The sequence below is a fragment of the Protomyctophum parallelum genome (assembly GCF_964188405.1).
Source record: "Protomyctophum parallelum genome assembly, chromosome: 17".
NCBI lineage: Eukaryota > Metazoa > Chordata > Actinopteri > Myctophiformes > Myctophidae > Protomyctophum > Protomyctophum parallelum.
In genome coordinates this window covers 6,106,460-6,118,873 of record NC_139719.1, presented here as the reverse complement: position 1 = coordinate 6,118,873, position 12,414 = coordinate 6,106,460, and the positions used below count along the sequence as shown (strand labels likewise).

The window sequence follows — 12,414 nt, the reverse complement described above, 5'->3', positions numbered from 1 at the left end:
GAGATTCGCTATGCTCTGAGGCTGTGGCTTAAAAATACCCTGAGAAATGAACTGCTGTGCTGTAGAAAGTGCTATTTGTGAATTTGAATTTCACATATTTTGTTTTGCTGCACACAGCCAGGACTTATTTCAATGATCGTGGATTGAACTAGGGTTACAGCGGTTAATCGCACCAATCCATTTAATTGATCATGACTGATAACTAGGGATGTCCCGATCACATTTTTTGCTCCCGATACGATTTGATCATTGAAATTTGAGTATCTGCCGATACCGATTTTTCCTGATCTGGCGCGAAGCTCCGCCCCCTCCGCTATTCATGTCAGTGGAAGTTGCTCAGTGGCGTTTTGAAGCACCCGGAGGGACCGTCTATTTCCGCCTTTTTGGGCGCATTTCCGCATGGACCTCCAAATTTTGGAGGTCCAATGCAACCGAGCGCTCAATGTTAAAGCCCAGCTGCACTGGGTTTCCTCGTCATGAATCCACGGTCCGCCTGCAGTCCTTCCTCTTACCACTAGGGCCCAGCGCTTCAACGTTGGAGTGCCTCACTGGCCCCTTGTTCAAAACACCACTGAGCAACTTCCACTGACATGAATAGCGGAGGGGGTGGAGCTTCGCGCCAGATCAGGAAAAATCGGTATCGGCAGATCATTCTCTATCCTTCTTTATACTCTATGGGGCTGCTGGAGCCCAGTTGAAAATACGGTTCACTTGCATTGAACTCACTTCCCAGAAGCCCTTGCAGCACAGAGCACGGGTCGATTTCCGTGTCGTCATCATAACGCGACGGCCTCGTCACCAGGTCTGCGACAAATCCGCTATTTATTTTTAATTGTTAAAAAATGGTGAATTAAACACATAAAACAAATGGCGGGTTTAGCGCATTACGCAGGGGAGAAACATGGTACATGGTTTATGCAGCTAAACTGTTTTAAAGGAATGTAGTCAAATGTGGTACAGTACATTTTCACTAATGGCAAAATTGTGTGTTTAATTTGGCGCTGCACTGCGGCGACATGGACATAAGGGCTACGCTTGCATGCCCTTTGTCTAAGACTCTGGAGACAAATAATAAAGAACTCAGGATTTTCCAGTGATTTGCTCTTTACCAGACCTTATTATTGTGACCTTTGTCAACGTTGTCAGTGGCATTTGTCTTAACATTTGGATCAAGAACACTCAGCACTGCTTCAGGAATGACAATGAATAGTTTTCTGCTCTGTTGCCCATAACTTAATGGCATCACATTCCTTTGTCTCAGGTACCTGAGCCAGACCTGCAGAAGAAATCCAAGCACAAAACAGCGGTCATAAAAAAGACGCTTAACCCAGAGTTTAATGAGGTACGCGCGTGTATGTGTGTGTGTGTGTGTGTGTGTGTGTGTGTGTGTGTGTGTGTGTGTGTGTGTGTGTGTGTGTGTGTGTGTGTGTGTGTGTGTGTGTGTGTGTGTGTTCGTGCATGTGTGTGCGTGCATGCATATTTATGTTACACCCAAGGGATTCTTTGAACCCCTCTGGGTTTACACTAGCTATGGACCAGAGCTAGGTTTACACCAGTGGTGCAGTATGTTGTGTATAGGAACAGCTCATTTATGGCTATAGGCGGTCCACAGACATCATACTGTATGTATACCTAGTTGCAGCACCCATTCTCTTGCCAATTATAAATGCACAATGTTTTGTCTTTTGCTCCCTTAGCCATTAGCCCATTCTGACCTGAGATCAGATTCATACGAGGTTTCCACTGGACACACACTGGTCTGATGAACCCATTCTGACCTGAAATCAGATTATAAAAATGTCAGTCGTTCTTCGATTAAAAAAAAAATAGCAGACCTACAAGCTCGTATCGCGCCACTCGGTGGCGCGATATGAGCTTGTAGATCTGCTATTTTTCAATAGCTAAAGCATAACATGATGCCAACACCAAAATGGGTGCCCGGTCAGAATGGGTTAGGCTCTTGATATTTTAGACGAAGGGCTCCCAAAGTATACTTGGGAGGATTATTGTAAAAAAAAAAAACCTTCTGGAGGAAATGGCAAACGAACAGCTCCACAAGTAGACTTCCCATTAACGGATGCCTGCTTTTATCAACAATGGAATTGAACTTGCCAACTTGCAATAAACATTATTGTTATTTTATATATAAATATAAAAGGATTAGAAAAAGATGAGGAGTGAAGAACATTCCAGGCAGATACTGTGTAGCCAACACCACCTCAGGAGAGGCCAATCAGGCCATGAGATGTCAGCAGTCTGTATACATTTAGCTAATTAGAGGATGCATCCCATCATTTAATTCAAAATGGACATTCTACAAACTATTGCATATCATATTTATATACTAACATCGATTAATATATTATCTCATGTCATCTCTTCCATAATTCCAATAATAATAGATAGATAGATAGATTCTTTATTTTTGTGTCATGCACCAAAGGCGCCCAGCCCACATGGACTTACAGGACACACCATATCATTGCTTCAATAGAAGAAACATATTTACACAAACAAAACATTTTGCCTTTTTTCCCACGCTTTGCATAAAAAGTCTGCTAAAGCAAAAATACCTTTCCTAAAACAAAATTCCAGTTTTTCATAGTCATCTAACCAGAAAAAGTTAGCACAGATGGTTGTCATTTTACAAAATAATACATGTCTTAATTCTTCATATAAAGGGCAGTAAAACAAAAAATGAATTTCATTTTCAATTTCTTTCAAATCACACACTAGACACACTCTGTCCTCCTCAGGAGTACCAATGAATCTACCCGTTTCTAAAGCTAATGGTAAGGTCCCAGAATGCAGCTGTGCACAAAAAGATCTTTTGTGTAACATAAGGATCAGGGCCATAATTATTTCTAATAAGACGATATGTTCTTAGTTTAGGTTTGTACCATAAATCAACAGCCCAACTCTCCTTATACCCAAGGAACATATAGTTCTGTATTTCATGAATATTACAGCATAGTCTATTTATATAAATAAATAAATGATGAATTATTCTTAAAGAATAAAGACTTTACTTCATTAGCCCAGGGGTAACCATTAGAAATGTCCCAGTTAAAAATCTTTTTGGTCAGTCTGTCATCGGACATACAGTATTAACAAGTCTATTCCAATACAATACAATACAAACCAACCATGCATTTTGCATTAGGGCCATACATTGGGTGTACAAATAGAACCAAATGAACATGTACTGTAAGAATCAATTTCCAAGATCCATTTGTACATTACACACTCAGAGTTACAGACCTGTAGGGTCCTTTTGGTTCCCAACTATCAATTTATCTGGGGAGCCCCTCCAACACCCTCAATGACCCCCCCCCCCCCCCCCCCCCCCCCCCCCCTCCATGCGATAAACCACACGGACACTGCATAGGCCGTTTCGCTGATATGGCCATCTTGAATTTATCGAGGTGCATTCTGGGTATGTGCAAAGCCGCCTGGGTGTAAAAGGGCCCACGTACGGTGCACCTCGGCTGCATTGATAGTAGTGGAAGATGACGGACCGCGGACGATCAATTTAGTAATTTTACGGTTTGTTAGTTAAGACAGTATTTATTAGACTGTGATGGTGTTCATATCACAGTCTAAACACATTTGTGCAGCGTGTGTTTATTTGGGCTGGTTTTCGCTGTGAGCACTTTCACTTCTCAGGCTTTTGCGCTCACCAAAATGGACCCTTTTTTTGATTGGCATTGCACTGATAATTAGGCCTATATTATTAGTTTCTTGATGAGATACACTTGTGAAGCACTGACTATACTACTACTATAATGGGCCACTATTTGTTTTTACCTCTGTTTACCGTTGCTCTGTATTGTTCATGGCATCAAAATTGATGCTTCTTATTATTATTCTTTTGCTGCAACAGACCCTCAAGATATGCTAAAATGGTTGTATTGTTGCCCAGTAAAAAGTGCTACAGTGCAGATTGTGATGGGTATGGGTAAGAGGTATTTTCTGTTGATGCGCTTCAACCACAGTGAGCGTCATTTGAGATGGATGCTCTTAGATTACCCACCTAAAACAACAGAATTACAGTGTTTACCTAATGCTTAAAGGGACACCCTTTTAGCAAAAAAAATATATATCAATGACGTTTATAAGATTTAGAACACTTTTCTGGGGTTATTTTGTGTGTAATCTCTGGTTTTTAGATATTTTAGATTTTCCGAGTGGCTCTGACGTCAGATATCTGTTTTTAATTGCTGGGCACAAATCTAACTCAATGCCAGATGTCTCATCAGAGAAGTGTTTCTCAAAAGTAATTATATTTATAATTATACAAAACCTGCGAAATAAAGGATGACTTATGGGGCTTAACTGTCTTATCTCAATTCCGTCCCTGGCACCACCTCAGGGTTATATGAGACACACACAGCAAGTTTGAGTCCAAGTTCTGCATGGAACAAATTATGTGTGACACATGCATAGACTGCTGACAGCTGATGGACCCTGATTGGACTCAGCTGAGGAGGTGTTGGATATCTGTCTGGAATGTTGTTTTTTACTCAACTTTACTCTAATGTACGAAACATATATCTAATTAAGTGTATTTAAAGTTCAACGTGACAACGTGTAGGAGTTCTTTAATTGTTATGAAAATGTAATTACTAGAGCTGGGACTCGATTAAAAAAAAACTAATTAATCAGAGGCTTTGTAGTTAATTAATCTCGATTAATCGCATTTTAATTGCATATCAATATTTAACCCGAGAACAGTGAGAAACTTTTTTTTCAAATGTTTTTGGTATCCCAGTGAATAGTGACTACGGGATTCCACTCATTTTCAACATTTTACTATCATTAATATACCTTAGAGTTGTTGTGTGGATATAATAAGAAAGTCCCCCCCATTCTGTGTTGCCTAGAACTGGAGGTCTGAAAAAAAATCAGTAACATTATGAAGTACATCTCAGTGACATCACAAAAATGTACTTTGTTACTGTTTTTTTCAGACCTCCAGTTCTATAGCACACAATTCCATAGAAAAATGCGTTTTTATCCCAACAGTGATATACTGTATAGGCAGGTGATATATATAGGCAGCAAGTGCCTATATAAAGTGTCTTCAGTGTGTATATGAATACTCAAATGTGCTTTACATGGCTGGGCATGAGAAAACAAATAAAAACAACTTTATTATGGGGGAAACATTTCACATGACATGAGGTTGGGGCAGACCATTGTCTGACCACGGAATTCCCACGCTTGCTACTTCAGTATGTTTCGCATCGAGAAGCTTGACAGCTTCGTGCTGTGGTGAAATCACTGCGCGTCTCTGGTGTCCTGTGAGACATGTTAAACTGAAGCAGCTAGCATGGAAGCTAACGTTGGTCATATATTTCCCTCTCATTGCACACAGCCATGCCGCTATCCACGTGTCCATCCGATAGCTTTTACATCTAAATGCTCATCCATGGAGCAAAAGCGATACTGACACTGACACTTCTACATGACAGTTCAACATAATCAATCAAGTCATTATATGATTCAGATTTCTTTTTCAAAATGTATGAAGATTTCAAAATACAAAAATACTGTATAAAAAAAAACTTTTAAATAGTTGAATTTATTAGCTCCTAAATAGTATTTAAACCACTCTGGACATACTGTACATAGTTTTTTTATCCTTTTATTTCAAAGCCCATGCCTTCTATCAGTGCTAATCTGTTGAAGCAGCATTGACCATGTGACGGACCGACGTGTGGACACGGGCTTTTCTCCTCTGTGCACAGGAGTTCTTCTATGAGATCTCGCTCACAGAGCTGTCCACCAAGACACTGGAGGTCACTGTGTGGGACTATGACCTTGGAAAATCCAATGACTTCATAGGTGAGTAGTCGCCGACGGGTCACGGTGGACAACTTGTATGTCCATAACTGTCACTGTTCAGGAAAGGGGAAAGATATCGTCTGTCTTCGAATGGACCCAATGAAGTTATTATAGACTTTACTTTTCATACTTTTCGTGGTAACCGGAACGCTTGTTCCAAAACACATTTTTTTCTGTGGGCTGCTCGCCCCCATTGGTTCTTTTTGTGTCTCCACCAGCCGAAGGCATACGAGTTTTTTTTTTTAATCACATTTTGTAACCCATTTTTCAGCAACGGACTGACCTCATGCTTCCTTCAGTGCATGAGCTTCCAAGCCGCTTCTTTTCACCTGATGGGGGAGTTTCCCTGGTTGGACGTAGCACGTGGAAGGAAGTAAAGGAACACGTTATTCCAACCAGTTCCCTTCCCCTCCATCAGGCGCCCCGGCTGGCCAGGGGGAGGCAGTTTAGACACATGGGGCTCGATTTCCAATTTTTCACTTAAAGTCGGAGTTTGCCCCCCCCCCCCCCCCACACACACACACACACACACTCTCTCACTACACACACTCTAGTATCATTGGAACAGCACACACTCTTTACCTTTCGCTTTTACATGGCGCCAGCGTTGCGGTACAAAGGCACAAATTAAATCCGAAATGTGGATAGCAGAAAAACCACCAAGTGATTCTAGAATCCGACTTATGGAGGCTTGAAAATCCTCCTTTCAACTGCTTTGCACTGTGAATATATTTTCAATCCCATAGATGGAACAGTGGGGCGTTGCTATAGAGCCGGACCAATGTTAAAAGCTTCCGTAGGACTAAACCATTTCTATATAGGGGGGCGGTGGCTCAGGGGTAGAGTGCCTGGATGGTAACCGTAAGGTTGCCAGTTCGAACCCGGGCTCCCCCAGAGTTACTGTCGAAGTGTCCTTGAGCAAGACACTGAACCCCTAATTGCTCCCGATGTGCTAGTTGGTGCTTTGCATGGTTTCCGCTGCCATCGGTGTATGAATGTGTGTGTGAATGGGTGAATGTAATGCACAATCTCTGTAAAGCGCCTTGGATAAAGGAGCTATATAAATGCACCATTTACCATTTACCATATACGTTGGGGTACGTATGTATACGGACCTGGGATATGACGCCACCTAGCGTCGATGTACACAGACTTGGGAAAAGAAGAGTTCATGTTATTTTGGTCCAGCGTCACCCGCTATCTATTTTGCCGACAACGGTACTTGCGCCTGGAGGTGTGGTCATGGGCGTGTTGGCACGCTTTCCCCTAAATTGCTATTTTGGGAAGGCGATAGTGGAGTTTAAAAGCACCCGTAAGCCGTATGCCAAATTAGTTTGGTATAGAGCGGCACGCTTGTGTTTATATAATTGTCTAGTCAATGTAGTTATTTGACTTGTTGTGCCAGCCATTGTGCGTGATTCCATTTGCTCGTTCAGTTTCGTCACAGCGCAGCAAATGTGGTTTAATCCGATTTCCCGGCATTTCATTTTCTCTATATATTTTTTATCCCACGATTTTGTAACCCATTTTTCACCCCTGTGTCAATCATCTAATGTGAACCTGGGCTCTACACACCCTCCTCCAACCTAGTCCCCATATATGGGGGACAAGGGGAGAGCAACGGACTTGAACTCATGCTTCCTTCATGCCCGAGTGTCCAAGTTGCTCCTTTACACCTGACAGGGGGGAGTTTCCCTGGTTGGACGTGTTGGAAGGAACACGTTATTCCAACCAGTTCCTTTCCCCTCCATCAGGCGCCCCGGCTGGCCAGGGGGAGGCAGTTTAGTGACCAGGATTACTGCATGTTTTTTGTGGGGGTACCTACCCTAGGGGACACGGGAGAACATGCAAACTCCACACAGAAAGGCCAACCCCCGCCTTCGGGTATGGGCACTGATGACGCGGAGGAGGAAACACGCCGCCAGCATCCACAGCGTCCCAAGCGGGAATCGAACCCAGGACCTTCTAGCTGTGAGGCGACAGCACTACCAACTGTGCCACCGTGCCCCCGACATTTCATTTTTGCTTGATACCGTTTCGTAGAGACTGCCTACACGCACAATCTATATACCAAATGAAAGTTCGCACAGCACTTTGAAATGTAAAACAATGAGTGACATCTGAGCGAGTTGTGACTCTGAGCGAGTTGTGTCTGAAAAAAAGTGTTCTTGGCTCTGTGCGCTGGAGAAAAAAACAAAGAAGAAAAACGGCACGGGGGCAGCAGCACAAGTGAGACTTCAAGGAAGCAACGCATCACTCTTCCATTAATCGTAAGGCTATGAAGCAATATAGAACTGGGCATAACGGGCAATGGATAAGGGATCTCTTAAAGGCAATGGCACGTGGCACAGTGATTGGTTTCATTATTGTAACGCCCAAACCACACCTATGCATAATGTAACGGGTAGAGGAGGTGTTTTAGGGATTTAGACAGGTGACCAAAATAGCCACTTTAGTGCGGGAACGCCCCTTCCCCACTGCTAAATCCCCAAATGGTGTATTTAGAATTCTCGAACGAAAATGGAGCCCCAGGATTACTGCATGTTTTTTTTCTGAGGGTACCTATAGTACCTACCCAGGGGACACAGGGAGAACATGCAAACGCCACACAGAAAGACCCTTTCGCCAACCGGGCACTGATGACACGGAGGAGAGAACACGCCCTCAGCACCCCCAGCGGGAATCGAACCCAGGGCCTTCTAGCCCCTGGCCAGCCGGGGTGCCTGATGGAGGGGAAGGGAACTGGTTGGAATAAGGTGTTCCTTCCACACGTCTAACCAGGGAAACTTTTCCCTGGTTTAACTATGCGGCAAACAAGTGCTACATGTCCAAAGACCACATTTAGTTGTAATACACTATATTAATGCATTTCAGACATGCAGAGTGCAAGAAACTACCAGCATTGTTCATGGGGAAGTTATGGGAACTATTTCTTATTTATAATTTATTTCCCTTGCCCCCTAGGAGGAGTGTCCTTAGGATGTCACTCACAAGGGGAAACGCTCCAACACTGGATAGACTGTCTGAAGAACAAAGGTACCAAGGTGGAGCGCTGGCACACATTGACCAATGAGCTGCCTGGATCCACACTGCCAGAATAAGCAGTGCAGCCAACCACACCAACACCTTACAAGATCTATTGACGATTCTGGACGGAGACATTTCACCGCATGTTTTGGAGATTTACTGCATGACTCTGAGAGATTTATATCCTCATTTTGTCTTATAAATAATTCCGTAACCTAAGGAAGGGTGGGGGGTCCTCCTCATACACTTGGGATATGAAAAGTGAAATACAGAATAATTTATACTCCATTGCATGATGTCGCTTGTTAAAAACAACTGAAAATGTGTTGTGCCGTGCGTCATGTGATGGAGTATAGCTTAGGCCTTATGAATGAAAATCGAATTAGTATAAAAATGCATACTTAACTGTTTATGACAGTGCTTCTCTTTTTTCACCCCAAATGAATTTGACCGCGGACCCCTATCAGAATAGATTTTGTGCCAGGGACCCTCATACAATATTTATGTTGTTAAAATGATTAAAAAAAGATTCCAAATGTATCCATTTTCTTTCTACGAACGAGACACGTTCTGAGCTTGTAGATCAACTATTTTCATAAAGACGTATAGGGTTTAAATGGTTCAATTGATTTTGATGCAATTCTAACAAATTTGGCTGGGGATACCGCCTGGAACTTCCCACTCTGAGAACTACTGGTCTATGATGATGTTTATGTTCTTCATGGACAAGTTCTTCGTGGAAGATCCAATCTGTGAAACATTCCACGTCAAGCAGTATAGCTTTACACAATGGGAATTTTAATGGTATTCATAGAAATCTGTTCATCTTTATCCATGTCATTTACAGTACAGCCATGCTTCATATAAACCGGGATGGTGAATCATATTATTCTATAATCTGCAATTTAGCCCTCATTATTCATCGATCCAGTTTGTTTGTTTTGATTTTCTAAAATTGGATTTGGACCTTTCATTAAAACCTGATTTGTTCCAACCTCAAAGTTCCGCCTGCATAACCATCTCAGTCACTGCCTACTTACATCTCCTTTGCAATAACATTATGCCTAATGCTTCCAGAGAATTCTAAGTGGTCTTAATGTCAGACATTTTGAATGGATTTTATTTGATCTCCATCCAATTGCCTGCATGTGGTAATGCAAGAGAGGGTGCACCTAATAACAAATGGTTAATGGTTCTTCCATGTTATGTATGTGTCAGTCATTTGCATGTTTGGTGTAAATGTGATGCGCCCGTTTTTACATTTTTCTTTTGTGGAGGAAAGGTAAATCAGGGTTACATTTTGTAAAATAACGAAAGGAGGGATTTTCTTAACCACTAAGCCCTATATACAGTACTTAACTGTATGACATACGCTTTTAATTACATTGTTAAATTTGGATATTATCAACATAAATATCAAACACATCAGGCAGTCTACAATTTACATTTCTATTCAGTCTGATAGAAACGGGGATAAAACAGATCCCCACCGGCAAGAATGAATGAACGGAGGTGATCGAGGATCAACCCTTTCCCTCCTAGCAAATGGAACCCTGCACATAATGATTGGATCAATGCACTACATCAAAAAAAAATCTAAAAATGTCTTGTATTGTTCAGATTTTGCCTAGGTTTATTCATTTGGATAACTCTCCTTGGCTCACAAGGGAAAAAACTAAACAAAGCAAATAAGCAATACATTTTATGCACGGATTGCTTTTTTCATTTAAGTTTCCTCGCAGATGTTTGTTGTGTCAACAACAAAAAAATTGGCTGTTGACACACTGCTATGAATTCAACTGGGCTTAATTTCCACTGTATAAGTAAATATGGATATGATGATGGAATAATTAACACAGTTGCGAGTTTCAAATCAAATCAGTATTTTTCAGAATGCTGCTACAGGTGATCTCCTTAAACACATTGTAAACAATAACATCAACCAGTTATTATTGTTTATTTATTTTATGTTATAAACATGGACAGCATCTTTAAGCACACAACTGAGATTCTCAATGCTGCCATGTCATTGTGGGTTGTTTTAATCAAGCTTCAAGTCAAGCATTATGTTTTATCTCTACTTGGTCTTGTGGTAAACAGAGGCATGCTGAAAATATCTGTGGCGTTAATACAGTATGTAAATATCTATTGTGTATCCATTTGCTTCGGCTGTTTGTCTTCAGAACTTTTACTGTGCATGATTATTTTTCATAAAACGTGTTCATATTGATTTGTCGTGTCGTGTGCAGTTATGGCTTTTTAAGCACTCATTTTTGTTCCTTGGCTTTATGGTCTACTGTACGGCTTTCAACCTTTGTACCATCAAAGGTGACAAAAGCCGTTTTAAAGAATGATTGTAAAGCAGATTGAGCAAAGGGAGAATTATTCAGGGATTGCAAGTATCACGGTTTTTGCCAGAATTTGTTATTAAATGCTGTGCCTTTCCCAGGCTGAATTGAGGCCAAATTCGGTTCGATTTGGGTCCATGCCACCCGAGGGCACTTTTTTTTTCTGGGCATGTGGCTGAAGGCACTGGGCAAAAGAACAAGGATTATGGTCAGATATACTAAATGTAGAGGGCATCCAGTGAACCGACCTCTCCAACTCCATTTTCCAGGCTGAATTAGAGGCCCAGCACGTCCCTGGGACTCACACACCATAATATTTAGCTCTTTGACTACCAGAATTTGATTAACAGAAATGCCTATTCATACTCAATCAAACACAAATTAAGAACTGGTGTACAATAATAAATTATAAACAAGCTTGGTGAAGAAGGGAGATATAACAATGCTGTACTTATACGTATGAGAAATGTAAAAATAGACACACCAGAACAAATATGTCAAATACCTTTCTGTATTGGTTATGTAGCTATACTGCCTATTATATAATGTCATAACACTGTCAGGCAGCCTGCCACATAACAAGCATTAATATAAGACTATTCGAAGTTGGGTTGTTCAAAAGATATATAATAGTAAGTTTAAAGACAGTTCAAATGACAAGTCTTATTCCAAGTCATCTGAGTAAAGTTTACTCAGATGACTTGGAATAAGACTTGAACTGTAGGCTACTGTACATTTACTCAGTAAATCATGCATTCTCTGACATTTTCTGAATCACTATCTGAGTAGCAACTCACTGTTACCAGATGTACGTATCCAGATGTAATGTATGCTTGTAAGTGCACGACCTCTTCAGGTGTTCCTGTGAGCTATGTTTGTCAGGATGAACTTGATTTGACCTTCTGATCATTAATGTCCTCATAATAATGGGTATGCAATGCATACCCCTTTTGGACTGCAAATTTGCATCAAACCGAAGGGGTTAATGGAGCTGCTGCTGAGGTGGTGGTGACAGGCAATAATGCCTGTTGATGTTGGTTGGTGTACTGTAGATTCAGCACATGCTATAAGGAATAAGGAAGCATAAGAAGCACTTTGTTGCCATGTAGTGGTCTTTTGTGAGAATTACACCCATGTGCAACAAACCAGCTGAAGTGTTTGCTTCTCCACGTTCTCAACATGACTGCAGAAG

The 12,414-nt window shown here is 41.5% G+C and overlaps 1 protein-coding gene across 1 annotated transcript in view; it reads left to right on the top strand.

Annotated features, from left to right (window-relative positions):
- Nucleotides 1-9,082, top strand: part of LOC310874922 (double C2-like domain-containing protein alpha) — a gene marked incomplete at its 5' end in the record, with an annotated part of 48,449 nt that extends 39,367 nt beyond the window's left edge. Inside the window, 4 exon segments of the mRNA XM_083787846.1 lie at nucleotides 1,262-1,266; nucleotides 1,269-1,342; nucleotides 5,751-5,847; nucleotides 8,812-9,082. Coding sequence (XP_083643972.1) covers nucleotides 1,262-1,266; nucleotides 1,269-1,342; nucleotides 5,751-5,847; nucleotides 8,812-8,948 — 313 coding nt within the window. The 3' untranslated portion in view covers nucleotides 8,949-9,082.
- Between the last annotated feature and the right edge of the window lie 3,332 nt (nucleotides 9,083-12,414).